This window comes from Synchiropus splendidus, chromosome 6 (assembly GCF_027744825.2).
Source record: "Synchiropus splendidus isolate RoL2022-P1 chromosome 6, RoL_Sspl_1.0, whole genome shotgun sequence".
In the NCBI taxonomy this organism is placed as follows: domain Eukaryota; kingdom Metazoa; phylum Chordata; class Actinopteri; order Syngnathiformes; family Callionymidae; genus Synchiropus; species Synchiropus splendidus.
In genome coordinates, this window is record NC_071339.1 from 8,610,311 (window position 1) to 8,628,279 (window position 17,969).

Consider the following 17,969-nt stretch of genomic DNA (forward strand, 5'->3'; position numbering starts at 1 on the left):
TCTAAGCAGATTCAAACCACTGATATTAATCAGTCAAACATTATAACAATTTCAAGCATCATGAAAAGAGAAGGCAACGCGGCTGGATTCATCCACCAGGAGAGGAATCCGAGAAAGCAGCACATCATGTTTAAACACTGACTCAGTCAGTGGATTTCTGTTCTCTTCTTTTTATCTAAAAAGAAGTCAATATTTTCTTTCAAACTTTCTGCAGATCACAGATGCGGCCAGCATCAACAGACTGTGGCAAAGGTCAAAGTTCTTCTCATTAGAAGCACAGCGGCGCCAAGTCTTCCTCCGCATCGGGAAAGAGCCGGAGAATGTCTCTGGAGTACTTGGAGTAGCCATCGTGTGACAATAGGGTTTTTCTCAGCGTGAGGAAGGATTTGGTTTTGTCCAGGAGGTCGGCCACAGGGAGGCCATTCTGCACATGCTCCTCGATCAGGGACTTGATTTTCTCCAGTCCAGAGGTGCACTTCCTCTCTAGCATCTGGAGCTTGTGTCTGGAACACAGAAAACAAAAGCTATGTCAGTGCACTGAGAATATAGGAGTAGTCGAACTAGTACAAGGTGAAGGAGGGAGCTGACAACTCACCGGAAAAGCTGGTCCTTCATGCTGTCCTGGAGACTGAGGTCTGAGTAGAGAGACATGATGTGCTCGGCTGCTGATAGCTTCTTCGAATGTCGAGAGGGGTGGTCTGCTCCAACACCGCGTCCCGGCTCCGTATTTATGCCCAGGCCCGGGTCCGTCTTCCAATCAGAACCCTTGATGCCTCAGACAATGGCCTGAATTTAATGGCTGTCACAGAGGACAGGTGGAAGGTTTATCCCCGAGCCTCAGGTCAGCAGAGGTCAGTGGGAAAATGTTCTTCCGCCAGTGGACACGACCCACCGCCAGTAGGCCGGCATTCACACAGAAAATTATAGAATGAGATAATACTTTTTATTGTATTTCAGCATATATAGCTATAACATGATTTTAAAGCATGAGTTTATTTGATGGCCTTTATTAGTATTACTATCATCCACCTAGTATTAGCAATAGACCTAGACAGCAGAAGAAGTCAGCACTTATGAGAATTAGCTTACGGCAGTAGTCTTATCAATAACACCAATAATGGATGCGGCCAATGGCGACACTCACAGCAGCATTAATATTACATTTATGAGTCATAAAATAGACTAGTAAAATCTACTAGTAGTAAATAAACTAGAAAAAAGAGGAGCCAAAATCACAGAGTTAGGTACAGGTGATTAGTGTTATTGTCTAAATGGAAAACTGGTTGTTGTAGTTGTTGTAGTACAAATACAAGCAAGTCTTAACTGAAATAATTGCTGTACGAATGAGTCTGAGTTTTAATAGAAATAGGGACAATAAGTGAAGAGTCATGAGACCCACAAAACAACTCAAATACTTGAGGCCAATCCCATTCTTCAAGAATGACCCGTCTCCTCCACTTTCCCACCCGGACTGTGAGAATTAAGGTGAGACCAGATGGCTGCGGTGCAGGCGGCCCTTCTGTCCCCATCCGGCCCTGAGAACCGTCCTGAGGCTTTGTGCCGCAGACACACTTCTATTGTGTGCACGGCTGAGCTGCTGCATACACAAGTGTGGGAAGCCGTGTGTCACTGTGTCTCCCAGCCTCACAGAAAAACAGGGGAGGGGATGCGAGTGGGGCAAGTCGGGCCGTGTGCGAGGAAGTGTGGGAGCCTGAGGGGGGGGGAGACGGTGGGGAACCTGAGCCGACTACGACACAGACAGCAGCCAGGGGGGCACAGATGGGGTGGGGGTGTGTGTGGCCCATTCCCTTATGGGTGTGTAAATGATGAAGTTTAAATAAAACTTCAGGATGGAACATGAAATATGTTATGTGTTCTGTTCACTTAAAGCAGCAAAGAGTTTGTTTTCTGAGACGTGGTTGAGAGATCTCAGCCCGCACACTGCGCTTGATCTGGAGGGATTCCAGCTTCACAGTGTGGACCAGGTTCCAGAGCTCATCGGCAAAACCGAAGGTGGCGGAGTGTGTGGTCATAAACTACAGGCCCTGTGCACCCCCCACTCTGAACAACCTCACCCTAGCACAGGACTTTAACAACTTTTATTGAGCAGCCATTTTGTCCCAACACCTCTGTGGTCTCTCCAGCCCCTCGTTCTATTTTACATCAAAGGACTGTGGCGTCTCATAGTGGCACAACAAAGACAAACAAAGTCACTGATGAGCCACCCCTTCCACTCCTCCCTCCTTCTCTTCGCATCCTGGAGTGGGCCGTGCTCACTCAGTTCAGGAAGTTGAATCTTCAGAACACTACTGAATGCTACTGAGCTGGCTCCAGTGTTCACAGACATCTTCAATGCATCCTTGATGTCCTGTTATGTTTCTGACTGCTTTAAGTCCTCCACTATCATTCCTGTTCCCAAGAAGGCCAGGATCACGGGACTGAATGACTACAGACCGGTGGCACTGACATCAGTGGTCATGAAGTCCTTTGAGTGCTTGGTATTTTATTTTATTTTATTTTATTCCGAAGCACTTTCCTAGTTGGTGGGATCCCCACTGACCATGGCAATAAATTTGATTCTGCCCTACCTGAAGTCAGTCACTGCTCCCCTCCTGGACTCAATGCTGTTTGCCTACAGAGCCAACAGATCTGTGGACGATGCAGTGAACCAGACCCTTCACTTCATTCTGGAGCATCTGACTCCCCAGGAACCAATGCCAGGATCCTGTTCGTGGACTTCAGCTCTGCTTTCAACACAATTCTCCCGGCTCTGCTTGAAGACAAGCTTTGCCAGCTCAACGTGTCTGACTCCCTCTGCAGGTGGATTACAGTCTTCCTGACCAGTCAGTGCATGCGGCTGGGGACGACTGTCTCCGACGACTCAGACCCTCAACATCGGGCTCGACAGCCACGACAACCTGGAGATGAGACTGATGAATTTGTGATCAGCCCTTGTTGTTTGTGGGTTACTTATTCATTTATCAGTTACTTCTATTATTTTATTTTATTTAATGAATGTCTTTGTTGTATATTGCACCATATTCCAGAGCACTTTCCCAGTTGGTGGAATCCTCACTGACCATGGCAATGAAGCTGATTCTGACTCTTTCCTGGAGCACTTCCACCCTGGTATTGAAGCATGGGCAGATCACTCTTGTCTCAATATTAAGATGTGATCATTCGAAATGAATTAGTGATGAATCATGCTGTTATTTTTCCGTTGTTTATTTGAGTCATTCCACATGCTGCATGTCCGAATTGGTTGAATTGAATTGGCCATGTAGTCTAATCTAATATCCACATGAGGGAGGGACAGTGCTGCTCCATTTGACTGATGGACTTCAACGTTTCCTGATTAAAAGAGGAAATGAATAATTTGACAAGCAATGAATTCATGAAGAAAATATTTTATTTCCCAAACAGGAGGAGCCATGAGAAGATGGACCCCTGAAGAAGAGTGATGACTCATCACAACAACAGCTTGTAGATTTCTACAAGACACTCTGGACTCACAGAGAGTGAAGGTTCAGTCGTCTTTATCAAAGACAAACCTGTGACAGTATCTGAGGACACGACTCACTGCCAACATCTTGACACATTTGATCCAAATGTAGAAAAGCTCAGAACATTGATCTTAAAACAGATCACATTGTTGTCTATAAAACACTCATTTTGCAAACACAAACAATAAATCATCACTGTAGAACTGTGACATGAGTCGGACCTTTTGTCAACAAAAGGATAAAAATGGATCTTAAAACAGATCATCATGAAGTGAAGTCCCCGTCTATAAAAAGACAATCAATACTTCTGATCACTGTCAATCAAAGCTTCAATATTTCACTGCATTTGAGAACAATCAGTGACATGTGGTGACTCACAAACTGACTCACTGACAAACAGTGACTCTGTGATGTTCAACCAACGATTTAGAAAGAAAAACAAACATTGTGATCTTAAAACAGATCAGGCCCAGATTCATTGATCAAAAATCAATAATAACATTCTGTCAATTCCAAAGAGATATTTCTGATCACAGTGATCAATACCACACTTCCAATACAGGAAGTCCAACCATCCATAATCACCACTCATGAAGTGAGTTAAGATTCATGCAACATGCATGATGAGATGTTTCCATCTTCACTTGAAAGAGGTCTGTGATGTCACTTCCTCCACAAACATCATCATAAAGTTCCTTCTGAACATTCAGAAGAACCACTGAAGAACACTTCCCAGAGTTCAGTGCATCATCTCTGACCAATATGGTCATCTCAGCGCTCCAGTCTGGGTGTCTACCAGGGCCTCCAGGGGCCGCTGTCGCCTGGACTCTTCTCTGTGCTGACGCTGGTCTGGACTGTGGAGCTCAGTGGAGAGAAGTCCATCTCTCCCAGCTTCTTCTCAGAGGAGGACTGAAGCTTGTGGAAGTGCTTCAGGAGTCTTCCTTGTTGTTGGCTCTTCTGCTGCAGCTGGCTCAGGAAGCAAACGGTCATCTCCAGGATGTCTGCTTTCTCCAGTTTGGAGTCTGGCTGATGTTTGAGGAACTCTGGACCCAGGAGAGACTTGAGCTGCTCGATGCTGCTGTTGATTCGCTCTCTGCGTAACTTCTCCACCAGAGGCTTTCTGAGCTGGAGGAAGAACAAGACAGTCATGAGTACACCTGTTCTGCAGTGTCATATGAGCTCCATCAGAGATGGTTTCTGCTGAAAGATCAAGTCTGAGAGGTTCTTCTATTTACCTTGTGGCTGAGAGTCAGGTGCTCCTGAGAAGTGCTGAGTGCTGCAGTGGCTGTAGGTGCCATGTCTGGACCTGTGTGCTGTAGAGGTCTCTGTAGAGAGAATGTGATCTCTGCTGGCTTCATCCCTCCTTTTATAGTCCCACATCTCCATGTCAATGTGTGAGTCCAGCTCTGGATGAAGGTTCTCACACTCTCCACCAATCAGAGAGCGAGCTCAGACAAAAGAGGATGTGTCACGTTCATGCCGTCATTGCCCCGGGGACAATAGTTAGATCTCAGGGGGACAGCTGGTGGACTGGGGGAGATGAAGTGTGTGGATGTGGGAACGTGGTGACCCTGTAGAGCCGGTCTGCTGCAACATGATCAGATCAGTGACTCTGACACACGTTCATCATCACATCACACACGTCACACACTCAAAAACTCTAAAGAACCATCTTTGTTGAGCAACTTTTAGGATTTCATCAAATAACATGGAGTGACTTCTGTGTCTTTCACAATTTTGTATCTGGAATAAGGGCGTACCGTTATTGGTGAATGGTCAATGAGATCCTGTGAGTACTTTTTCCATTAAAATAACATTCATAATAGACAAAATAAAAACGACTGACTCAGCAAAGTCGAATTGTTTTATGAATCGCTGAAACATTTTCAAACTTTAGTTATGAAAGAAGAATTGGAAGTGAAGGATATATGGAGGTGGTCAGCAGTTTTTGTGCTGCTCTAAAGTCTTCAGGTCAAAGGTCAGCTCCATTGTCCCTCAGTGGTCTGTGAGTGAGGCTCCAGTGGTTTCCCACACTCCTTTCACTGCTGCTGGAACAATAGAAGTGTGTCTCATGATGCAGCACAGTAGGTGCTGCAGCTCTTCTCAGGAATTTGGGCATCAACCTGAGACCACTTTTTAACTGATATGTTCAATATTCAAGCAGAAATATTTCTAATTTAGGTCAGAAACGCACCTAATGCAGAGCAAATAATCAAACAAAGCTTTTCATTTGAGACATGAGTCAAGGTGAATTTAATCTCTGGACATTCATAATTGTATTTTGGGAAAAGACAAATTCATCAACTAAATCATTATGTTTGATGCAGAAGAAACTAAAAAAGTCACATCACATCTCTGGCACAGATTGAAGATTCAGACCTGAGAGTGAGACTGGAGTCCAGATGCAGCAGTTTGAAGACACGTGCCTCAGTGTGAGGAGAAGCTTCATGTCACTTTCCCACACTGACTCTGCGCCCTGTTGGTGGAAGAGACTGCAGTGACAGATGCTGCTGTGTGTCGTCATGGAGACCAACCATCTGGAGGGAAAGATGACCATTGGCTGGTTCAGGATTGCTCAGTTTGAAATTATTAATCTGGATTTTTTTCCTCTGAAACAAAGAAAGAGACTTTTCAGACATGTTTATTTTCAGAATCTCGCAGCTGAACAAATTAATCTTTTGAATTAAAAACCAAACAGAAACTTCACCTCCACTCATGAGGGGCGGTTCACACAGCTGCTCCCTGAAGTGTGCCGACTCCCTGAGGGGAAGAGATGAAGAATGTGATCAGTGGTTGACTGCTCTCAGGAGTTTTCCCACACTCCAGATAGCATCATGTGACCAACCATCTGGAGGGAAGACCTGCCATTGGTCGGTTCTGGAGGTCTGTTTCATTTCAAAAAGATGCTGAACTGAAAGTCTGGAAGGTCTGTGAATCTTGGCTGACATCAGCTGTCAGAAAACTCCATCTACTAGTAGAAATACTTTTCATCTTCTCTGGACTCATGTTGGTGGAGCGTCCAGCAGCTGCTGTTGAACTGTGCTGACTCTCTCTGAGGACTATTGACTTGCGGCTGGAGATATTGGAGCCACCTGTTAAACCACATTCATTTCTTATACTGTTTATGAATCCGACTGAAACTAAACATCAGGCAAACAAAAAAATAAAACTGTTATTTCAGTTCTCTGCTTTATTGAGGAGCAGCATTTCAAGATGATCCTCATCATTTGCAAAGCTTTACTTTCACTCAAGTGTCCACTCAGATGCAGTTAGATAATCCAAAAGATACACAACAGTAATGGTCAATACTCCCATGAACTCTTCCAACCCAGTGGTGACTCTCTTCTCTCCAGGTGGCAGATGTTGTCAGACTGGAGGAACTTCACTCAGAATGAGCACAAAAGAATCATTCAAAGTCTCTTTGTCGTCTTCTGACAACAGCACTGAAGGAATTTGGAGGGAAACTTCTCAAACCTTCAGCTCTCAAATGCTCAGTGGATCACGGTGTCGACCTGTTATTTGTTAATATTTGGATGTTATGAACTATTTAAATTTGACGATGTATTTGACAATCATGTGGTACATCTCACTTCTTGATGTTCATGAATTCAAGTTTAATAGCTTTACATTTTTAAGATCACATATTAAAATCTGTCAAATATTGAGCAGACTCCACCTTCAAATTATTCTCGACTTCATTTCAGTTTGAATTGGATCCACTTTAACTCTTTCATTTGCTTAAACTATATTGTTTATATTGTTATTCTTTCTATCTGTTTTCAAAGGTAACTCAGTATTAATTCTGCACTAGTGGAACTGATGTTGTACTTCGCTTCAATATTTGCCTCCTCATCAAATTTAGCCAAAGAATTCAGTCATATTTTGGTTAAATATACTCATTCAACAAAACAACTCAGGAGAACAGAGATGTAGATCAACATATTTATTTTCCAAACAGGAGGAGCCATGAGAAGATGGACCCCTGAAGAAGAGTGATGACTCATCACAACAACAGCTTGTAGATTTCTACAAGACACTCTGGACTCACAGAGAGTGAAGGTTCAGTCGTCTTTATCAAAGACAAACCTGTGACAGTATCTGAGGACACGACTCACTGCCAACATCTTGACACATTTGATCCAAATGTAGAAAAGCTCAGAACATTGATCTTAAAACAGATCACATTGTTGTCTATAAAACACTCATTTTGCAAACACAAACAATAAATCATCACTGTAGAACTGTGACATGAGTCGGACCTTTTGTCAACAAAAGGATAAAAATGGATCTTGAAACAGATCATCATGAAGTGAAGTCTCCGTCTATAAAAAGACAATCAATACATCTGATCACTGTCAATCAAAGCTTCAATATTTCACTGCATTTGAGAACAATCAGTGACATGTAGTGACTCACAAACTGACTCACTGACAAACAGTGACTCTGTGATGTTCAACCAATGTTTTAGAAAGAAAAACAAACATTGTGATCTTAAAACAGATCAGGTCCAGATTCATTGATCAAACATCAATAATAACATTCTGTCAATTCCAAAGAGATATTTCTGATCACAGTGATCAATACCACACTTCCAATACAGGAAGTCCAACCATCCATAATCACCACTCAAGAAGTGAGTTCAGATTCATGCAACATGCATGATGAGATGTTTCCATCTTCACTTGAAAGAGGTCAGTGATGTCATTCCCTTCACAAACATCATCAAAAAGTTCCTTCTGAACATTCAGAAGAACCAGTGACGAACACTTCCCAGAGTTCAGTGCATCATCTCTGACCAATATGGTCATCTCAGAGGTCCAGTCTGGGTGTCTACCAGGGCCTCCAGGGGGCGCTGTCGCTTGGACCCTTCTCTGTGCTGATGCTGGTCTGGACTGTGGAGGTCAGAGGAGAGAAGTCCATCTCTCCCAGCTTCTTCTCAGAGGAGGACTGAAGCTTGTGGAAGTGCTTCAGCAGTCTTCCTTGTTGTTGGCTCTTCTGCTGCAGCTGGCTCAGGAAGCAAACGGTCATCTCCAGGATGTCTGCTTTCTCCAGTTTGGAGTCTGGCTGATGTTTGAGGAACTCTGGACCCAGGAGAGACTTGAGCTGCTCGATGCTGCTGTTGATTCGCTCTCTGCGTAACTTCTCCACCAGAGGCTTTCTGAGCTGGAGGAAGAACAAGACAGTCATGAGTACACCTGTTCTGCAGTGTCATATGAGCTCCATCAGAGATGGTTTCTGCTGAAAGATCAAGTCTGAGAGGTTCTTCTATTTACCTTGTGGCTGAGAGTCAGGTGCTCCTGAGAAGTGCTGAGTGCTGCAGTGGCTGTAGGTGCCATGTCTGGACCTGTGTGCTGTAGAGGTCTCTGTAGAGAGAATGTGATCTCTGCAGTCTTCATCCCTCCTTTTATAGTGCCACATCTCCATGTCAATGTGTGAGTCCAGCTCTGGATGAAGGTTCTCACACTCTCCACCAATCAGAGAGCGAGCTCAGACAAAAGAGGATGTGTCACGTTCATGCCGTCATTGCCCCGGGGACAATAGTTAGATCTCAGGGGGACAGCTGGTGGACTGGGGGAGATGAAGTGTGTGGATGTGGGAACGTGGTGACCCTGTAGAGCCGGTCTGCTGCCCCATGATCAGATCAGTGACTCTGACACACGTTCATCATCACATCACACACGTCACACACTCAAAAACTCTAAAGAACCATCTTTGTTGAGCAACTTTTAGGATTTCATCAAATAACATGGAGTGACTTCTGTGTCTTTCACAATTTTGTATCTGGAATAAGGGCGTACCGTTATTGGTGAATGGTCAATGAGATCCTGTGAGTACTTTTTCCATTAAAATAATGTTTAAAAAAGACAAAATAAAAACTACTGACTCAGCAAAGTCGAATTGTTTTATGAATCGCTGAAACATTTTCAAACTTTAGTTATGAAAGAAGAATTGGAAGTGAAGGATATATGGAGGTGGTCAGCACTTTTTGTGCTGCTCTAAAGTCTTCAGGTCAAAGGTCAGCTCCATTGTCCCTCAATGGTCTGTGAGTGAGGCTCCAGTGGTTTCCCACACTCCTTTCACTGCTGCTGGAACAATAGAAGTGTGTCTCATGATGCAGCACAGTAGGTGCTGCAGCTCATCTCAGGAATTTGGGCATCAACTTGAGACCACTTTTTAACTGATATGTTCAATATTCGAGCAGAAATATTTGTAATTTAGGTCAGAAACGCACCTAATGCAGAGCAAATAATCAAACAAAGCTTTTCATTTGAGACATGAGACAAGGTGAATTCAAACTCTGGACATTCATAATTGTATTTTTGTGAAAGACAATTTCATGAACTAAATCATTATGTTTGATGCAGAAGAAACTAAAAAAGACACATCACATCTCTGGCGCAGATTGAAGGTTCAGACCTGAGAGTGAGACTGGAGTCCAGATGCAGCAGTTTGAAGACACGTGCCTCAGTGTGAGGAGAAGCTTCATGTCACTTTCCCACACTGACTCTGCGGCCTGTTGGTGGAAGAGACTGCAGTGACAGATGCTGCTGTGTGTCGTCATGGAGACCAACCATCTGGAGGGAAAGATGACCATTGGATGGTTCAGGATTGCTCAGTTTGAAATTATTCATCTGGATTTTTTTCCTCTGAAAGAAAGAAAGAGACTTTTCAGAAATGTTTATTTTCAGAGTGTCGCAGCGGAAAAAGTTAATCTGTTAGATCAAAAACCAAACAGAAACTTCACCTCCACTCATGAGGGGCGGTTCACACAGCTGCTCCCTGAAGTGTGCCGACTCCCTGAGGGGAAGAGATGAAGAATGTGATCAGTGGTTGACTGCTCTCAGGAGTTTTCCCACACTCCAGATAGCATCATGTGACCAACCATCTGGAGGAAAGACCTGCCATTGGTCGGTTCTGGAGGTCTGTTTCATTTCAAAAAGATGCTGAACTGAAAGTCTGGAAGGTCTGTGAATCTTGGGTGACATCAGCTGTCAGAAAACTCCATCTACTAGTAGAAATACTTTTCATCTTCTCTGGACTCATGTTGGTGGAGCGTCCAGCAGCTGCTGTTGAACTGTGCTGACTCTCTCTGAGGACTATTGACTTGCGGCTGGAGATATTGGAGCCACCTGTTAAACCACATTCATTTCTTATACTGTTTATGAATCCAACTGAAACAAAACATCAGGCAACAAACAAAGAATAAAACTCTTATTTGAATTATCGACTTCATTGATGAGCAGCATTTCAAGATGATCCTCATCATTTGCAAAGCTTTACTTTCACTCAAGTGTCCACTCAGATGCAGTTAGATAATCCAAAAGATACACAACAGTAATGGTCAATACTCCCATGAACTCTTCCAACCCAGTGGTGACTCTCTTCTCTCCAGGTGGCAGATGTTGTCAGACTGGAGGAATTTCACTCAGAATGAGCACAAAAGAATCATTCAAAGTCTCTTTGTCGTCTTCTGACAACAGCAGTGAAGGAATTTGGAGGGAAACTTCTCAAACCTTCAGCTCTCAAATGCTCAGTGGATCACTGTGTCGACCTGTTATTTGTTAATATTTGGATGTTATGAACTATTTAAATTACACAATGTATTTTACAATCATATCGTACTCCTCCTCTCTTCTCTATGTTCATCATTCAAAGTTTAATACCTTAATGTTTTTAAAATCACATTCTTAAATCTGTCAAATATTGAGCCGACTCCACCTTCAAATTATTCTAGACTTCATTTCAGTTTGAATTGGATCCACTTTAACTCTTTCATTTGCATAAACTATATTGTTTATATTGTTATTTTTCTATCTGTTTTCAAAGTTAACTGAGTATCAATACTGCACTAGTGGCACTGATGTTGTACTTCACTTGAATATTTGCCTCCTCATCAAATTTAGCCAAAGAATTCAGGCATATTCTGGTTAAATATACTCATTCAACAAAACAACTCAGGAGAACAGAAATGTAGATCAACATATTTATTTCCCAAACAGGAGGAGCCATGAGAAGATGGACCCCTGAAGAAGAGTGATGACTCATCACAACAACAGCTTGTAGATTTCTACAAGACACTCTGGACTCACAGAGAGTGAAGGTTCAGTCGTCTTTATCAAAGACAAACCTGTGACAGTATCTGAGGACACGACTCACTGCCAACATCTTGACACATTTAATCCAAATGTAGAAAAGCTCAGAACATTGATCTTAAAACAGATCACATTGTTGTCTATAAAACACTCATTTTGCAAACACAAACAATAAATCATCACTGTACAACTGTGACATGAGTCGGACCTTTTGTCAACAAAAGGATAAAAATGGATCTTAAAACAGATCATCATGAAGTGAAGTCCCCGTCTATAAAAAGACAATCAATACTTCTGATCAGTGTCAATCAAAGCTCCAATATTTCACTGCATTTGAGAACAATCAGTGACATGTGGTGACTCACAAACTGACTCACTGACAAACAGTGATTCTGTGATGTTCAACCAACGTATTAGAAAGAAAAACAAACATTGTGATCTTAAAACAGATCAGGCCCAGATTCTTTGATCAAACATCAATAATAACATTCTGTCAATTCCAAAGAGATATTTCTGATCACAGTGATCAATACCACACTTCCAATACAGGAAGTCCAACCATCCATAATCACCACTCAAGAAGTGAGTTCAGATTCATGCAACATGCATGATGAGATGTTTCCATCTTCACTTGAAAGAGGTCAGTGATGTCACTTCCTCCACAAACATTATGAAATATTTCCTTCTGAACATTCAGAAGAACCAGTGACGAACACTTCCCAGAGTTCAGTGCATCATCTCTGACCAATATGGTCATCTCAGCGCTCCAGTCTGGGTGTCTACCAGGGCCTCCAGGGGGTGCTGTCGCCTGGACTCTTCTCTGTGCTGACGCTGGTCTGGACTGTGGAGGTCAGAGGAGAGAAGTCCATCTCTCCCAGCTTCTTCTCAGAGGAGGACTGAAGCTTGTGGAAGTGCTTCAGCAGTCTTCCTTGTTGTTGGCTCTTCTGCTGCAGCTGGCTCAGGAAGCAAACGGTCATCTCCAGGATGTCTGCTTTCTCCAGTTTGGAGTCTGGCTGCTGTTTGAGGAACTCTGGACCCAGGAGAGACTTGAGCTGCTCGATGCTGCTGTTGATTCGCTCTCTGCGTAACTTCTCCACCAGAGGCTTTCTGAGCTGGAGGAAGAACAAGACAGTCATGAGTACACCTGTTCTGCAGTGTCATATGAGCTCCATTAGAGATGGTTTCTGCTGAAAGATCAAGTCTGAGAGGTTCTTCTATTTACCTTGTGGCTGAGGGTCAGGTGCTCCTGAGAAGTGCTGAGTGCTGCAGTGGCTGTAGGTGCCATGTCTGGATCTGTGTGCTGTAGAGGTCTCTGTAGAGAGAATGTGATCTCTGCTGGCTTCATCCCTCCTTTTATAGTCCCACATCTCCATGTCAATGTGTGAGTCCAGCTCTGGATGAAGGTTCTCACACTCTCCACCAATCAGAGAGCGAGCTCAGACAAAAGAGCTCTGCTGCAGCTCCATGCTTATTGAGGCTATTGCCTCTGGGACAATAGTTAGATCTCCGGGGGACAGGTGGACCACTGCCTCCAACACACGCCGCTGATGAAGGGAGTGTGTGAGGATGTGGGAAAGTGGTGACCCTGTACAGAGGAGCTGCTGTCTGATGTTGGATCAATGACTTTGACATGTCACTCCTGATCATGCCTCACAATCCATGGTGAGTCTTTATAGTCTTAACTTTAGATGAATATGGAACCCAAGTTAATGACAGCGACAAAATATGCAAAGCAGCAGATATTTGACAAACAAATTTGATTTCATTTCATGAAACTATTCTGTTTACACTAAATATATTCAGAAAATCTGAGATTTCTAAAACGGTCATAAACTAAATGATCATTTAAAGTTATTTTTTAACCTTGAGCATACATTGGGAAAAAACTAGAGAGTGATGGAGAGCGGAGACCAGATGCAGCAGTTTGAAGACACGTGCCTCAGTGTGAGGAGAAGCTTCAGGAGGACAAGCTGACTCAGACAGCTGCTCCATAAAGTGTGCCAATTCCCTGGTGGATTTGGGTGTAATAAGAGGTCGACTGCTCTCAGCAGGATCCCACGCTTCAGACATGAACAAGACAGACTTGTTCCTTCTCTCTGTCAGACTGATCTTCACCACCAATTATTTAGAAAAGGCCAACTTGACTTTGGTTTTATTTGCTGTGTGTGTGAGATAAATGTCCAAACCAGCTTGAGCTGGGAACACAACATTGTTGTGGAGAGAACACACCACATAATAATCTCTTCGTACGTCTTTTTAAAACTCAAACAATACAGCGCTGTCACTGCAGCGTTAATCTCTGGAAATGAAAGAAAACCTAACACAATGTGAATACAGTGAAATCATGGATAAATTCATGTCAATCCTCTGGTCATGTGACGACTGAGCACTGACAAATGTGAGCTCAATTTGTAACCAGCAGTGGAGGATCTAAATTTACATGTCTTCAGGGAGATTCTGAACATTTCAAGACCATCCTCTTCATTCGTAGAGGTGTCACTTCATCTGAGAAGTCGACTCAGATGTTGTTGCTCAGTCAGGACGGTGACTGACGACAGAGTGTCAACACTTCAAGATGCTTTCCAACCCAGTTGTGTCTCTTCCCTGCAGGTGGCAGATGTTGTCAGACTGGAGGAGCTTCTCTCAGAATGAGAACAAATGAGTCATTCAAAGTCTCTTTGTCGTCCTTCAACAACAGCAGTGAAGGAATTTGGAGGGAAACGTCTAAAACTCTGACACTCTAGGATCCCTAAACTGGTTTAGATTGGGATTTGCTCAATGCAATGTGGACTTCATTCCGTCATTGTATCTCCACTATATTTTCATCTGCTGAAATGAAAGTCTGTTCCATTTCAAAAAGATGCTGAACTGATAGTCTAGAAGGTACAAGAATCTTGGGTGACATCAGCTGTCAGAAAACTCTATCGACTGTTAAACCACATTCACTTCTTATAGTGTTTATGAATCCAACTGAAACAAAACATCAGGTAACGAACAAAGAATAAAACTGTTATTTGAATTATCCACTTCATTGATGAGCAGCATTTCAAGATGATCCTCATCATTTGCAAAGCTTTACTTTCACTCAAGTGTCCACTCAGATGCAGTTAGATAATCCAAAAGATACACAACAGTAATGGCCAATACTCCCATGAACTCTTCCAACCCAGTGGTGACTCTCTTCTCTCCAGGTGGCAGATGTTGTCAGACTGGAGGAACTTCACTCAGAATGAGCACAAAAGAATCATTCAAAGTCTCTTTGTCGTCTACTGACAACAGCACTGAAGGAATTTGGAGGGAAACTCCTCAAACCTTCAGCTCTCAAATGCTCAGTGGATCATGGTGTCGACCTGTTATTTGTTAATATTTGGATGTTATGAACTATTTAAATTTGACGATGTATTTGACAATCATGTGGTACATCTCACTTCTTGATGTTCATGAATTCAAGTTTAATAGCTTTACATTTTTAAGATCACATATTAAAATCTGTCAAATATTGAGCAGACTGCACCTTCAAATTATTCTCGACTTCATTTCAGTTTGAATTGGATCCACTTTAACTCTTTCATTTGCTTAAACTATATTGTTTATATTGTTATTCTTTCTATCTGTTTTCAAAGTTAACTCAGTATTAATTCTGCACTAGTGGAACTGATGTTGTACTTCGCTTCAATATTTGCCTCCTCATCAAATTTAGCCAAAGAATTCAGGCATATTCTGCTTAAATATACTCATTCAACAAAACAACTCAGGAGAACAGAGATGGAGATCAACATATTTATTTCCCAAACAGGAGGAGCCATGAGAAGATGGACCCCTGAAGAAGAGTGATGACTCATCACAACAAAAGCTTGTAGATTTCTACAAGACACTCTGGACTCACAGAGAGTGAAGGTTCAGTCGTCTTTATCAAAGACAAACCTGTGACAGTATCTGAGGACACGACTCACTGCCAACATCTTGACACATTTGATCCAAATGTAGAAAAGCTCAGAACATTGATCTTAAAACAGATCACATTGTTGTCTATAAAACACTCATTTTGCAAACACAAACAATAAATCATCACTGTAGAACTGTGACATGAGCCGGACCTTTTGTCAACAAAAGGATAAAAATGGATCTTAAAACAGATCATCATGAAGTGAAGTCTCCGTCTATAAAAAGACAATCAATACTTCTGATCAGTGTCAATCAAAGCTCCAATATTTCACTGCATTTGAGAACAATCAGTGACATGTGGTGACTCACAAACTGACTCACTGACAAACAGTGACTCTGTGATGTTCAACCAACGTTTTAGAAAGACAAACAAACATTGTGATCTTAAAACAGATCAGGTCCAGATTCATTGATCAAACATCAATAATAACATTCTGTCAATTCCAAAGAGATATTTCTGATCACAGTGATCAATACCACACTTCCAATACAGGAAGTCCAACCATCCATAATCACCACTCAAGAAGTGAGTTCAGATTCATGCAACATGCATGATGAGATGTTTCCATCTTCATTTGAAAGAGGTCAGTGATGTCACTTCCTCCACAAACATCATCATAAAGTTCCATCTGAACATTCAGAAGAACCAGTGAAGCACATTTCCCAGAGTTCAGTGCATCACCTCTGACCAATATGGTCATCTCAGAGCTCCAGTCTGGGTGTCTACCAGGGCCTCCAGGGGGCGCTGTCACCTGGACTCTTCTCTGTGCTGATGCTGGTCTGGACTGTGGAGGTCAGAGGAGAGAAGTCCATCTCTCCCAGCTTCATCTCAGAGGAGGACTGAAGCTTGTGGAAGTGCTTCAGCAGTCTTCCTTGTTGTTGGCTCTTCTGCTGCAGCTGGCTCAGGAAGCAAACGGTCATCTCCAGGATGTCTGCTTTCTCCAGTTTGGAGTCTGGTTGCTGTTTGAGGAACTCTGGACCCAGGAGAGACTTGAGCTGCTCGATGCTGCTGTTGATTCTCTCTCTGCGTAACTTCTCCACCAGAGGCTTTCTGAGCTGGAGGAAGAACAAGACAGTCATGAGTACACCTGTTCTGGAGTGTCATATGAGCTCCATCAGAGATGGTTTCTGCTGAAAGATCAAGTCTGAGAGGTTCTTCTATTTACCTTGTGGCTGAGGGTCAGGTGCTCCTGAGAAGTGCTGAGTGCTGCAGTGGCTGTAGGTGCCATGTCTGGATCTGTGGGCTGTAGAGGTCTCTGTAGAGAGAATGTGATCTCTGCTGGCTTCATCCCTCCTTTTATAGTCCCACATCTCCATGTCAATGTGTGAGTCCAGCTCTGGATGAAGGTTCTCACACTCTCCACCAATCAGAGAGCGAGCTCAGACAAAAGAGGATGTGTCACGTTCATGCCGTCATTGCCCCGGGGACAATAGTTAGATCTCAGGGGGACAGCTGGTGGACTGGGGGAGATGAAGTGTGTGGATGTGGGAACGTGGTGACCCTGTAGAGCTGGTCTGCTGCCCCATGATCAGATCAGTGACTCTGACACACGTTCATCATCACATCACACACGTCACACACTCAAAAACTCCAAAGAACCATCTTTGTTGAGCAACGTTTAGGATTTCATCAAATAACATGGAGTGACTTCTGTGTCTTTCACAATTTTGCATCTGGAATAAGGGCGTACCGTTTATGGTGAATGGTCAATGAGATCCTGTGAGTACTTTTTCCATTAAAATAATATTCATAATAGACAAAATAAAAACGACTGACTCAGCAAAGTCGAATTGTTTTATGAATCGCTGAAACATTTTCAAACTTTAGTTATGAAAGAAGAATTGGAAGTGAAGGAGATATGGAGGTGGTCAGCACTTTTTGTGCTGCTCTAAAGTCTTCAGGTCAAAGGTCAGCTCCATTGTCCCTCAGTGGTCTGTGAGTGAGGCTCCAGTGGTTTCCCACACTCCTTTCACTGATGCTGGAACAATAGAAGTGTGTCTCATGATGCAGCACAGTAGGTGCTGCAGCTCATCTCAGGAATTTGGGCATCAACCTGAGACCACTTTTTAACTGATATGTTCAATATTCAAGCAGAAATATTTGTAATTTAGGTCAGAAACGCACCTAATGCAGAGCAAATAATCAAACAAAGCTTTTCATTTGAGACATGAGTCAAGGTGAATTTAATCTCTGGACATTCATAATTGTATTTTGGGAAAAGACAAATTCATGAACTAAATCATTATGTTTGATGCAGAAGAAACTAAAAAAGTCACATCACATCTCTGGCGCAGATTGAAGGTTCAGACCTGAGAGTGAGACTGGAGTCCAGATGCAGCAGTTTGAAGACACGTGCCTCAGTGTGAGGAGAAGCTTCATGTCACTTTCCCACACTGACTCTGCGCCCTGTTGGTGGAAGAGACTGCA

General features: G+C 43.0%; 4 protein-coding genes across 4 annotated transcripts; all 4 read right to left on the minus strand.

The window, feature by feature from the left end:
- Positions 1-3,435: 3,435 nt before the first annotated feature.
- Positions 3,436-4,861, minus strand: LOC128760898 (transcription factor HES-5-like). The gene is made up of 2 exons (XM_053868625.1): positions 4,739-4,861; positions 3,436-4,628 (listed from the first exon to the last, which is right to left on the minus strand). Exons 1-2 carry the CDS (start codon positions 4,859-4,861, stop codon positions 4,296-4,298), a joined length of 456 nt encoding a protein of 151 aa, XP_053724600.1. The 3' UTR covers positions 3,436-4,295.
- A 3,104-nt stretch (positions 4,862-7,965) lies between these two features.
- Positions 7,966-8,899, minus strand: LOC128760930 (transcription factor HES-7.1-B-like). The gene is made up of 2 exons (XM_053868686.1): positions 8,777-8,899; positions 7,966-8,666 (listed from the first exon to the last, which is right to left on the minus strand). The coding sequence occupies exons 1-2, from the start codon at positions 8,897-8,899 to the stop codon at positions 8,334-8,336; spliced, it is 456 nt and encodes a 151-aa protein (XP_053724661.1). The 3' UTR covers positions 7,966-8,333.
- Positions 8,900-12,375: 3,476 nt separating this feature from the next.
- LOC128760942 (transcription factor HES-7.1-A-like) lies at positions 12,376-12,941 on the minus strand. The gene is made up of 2 exons (XM_053868709.1): positions 12,819-12,941; positions 12,376-12,708 (listed from the first exon to the last, which is right to left on the minus strand). Exons 1-2 carry the CDS (start codon positions 12,939-12,941, stop codon positions 12,376-12,378), a joined length of 456 nt encoding a protein of 151 aa, XP_053724684.1.
- A 3,323-nt stretch (positions 12,942-16,264) lies between these two features.
- LOC128760946 (transcription factor HES-7.1-A-like) lies at positions 16,265-16,830 on the minus strand. Its single transcript, XM_053868728.1, has 2 exons — positions 16,708-16,830; positions 16,265-16,597 (listed from the first exon to the last, which is right to left on the minus strand). Exons 1-2 carry the CDS (start codon positions 16,828-16,830, stop codon positions 16,265-16,267), a joined length of 456 nt encoding a protein of 151 aa, XP_053724703.1.
- Between the last annotated feature and the right edge of the window lie 1,139 nt (positions 16,831-17,969).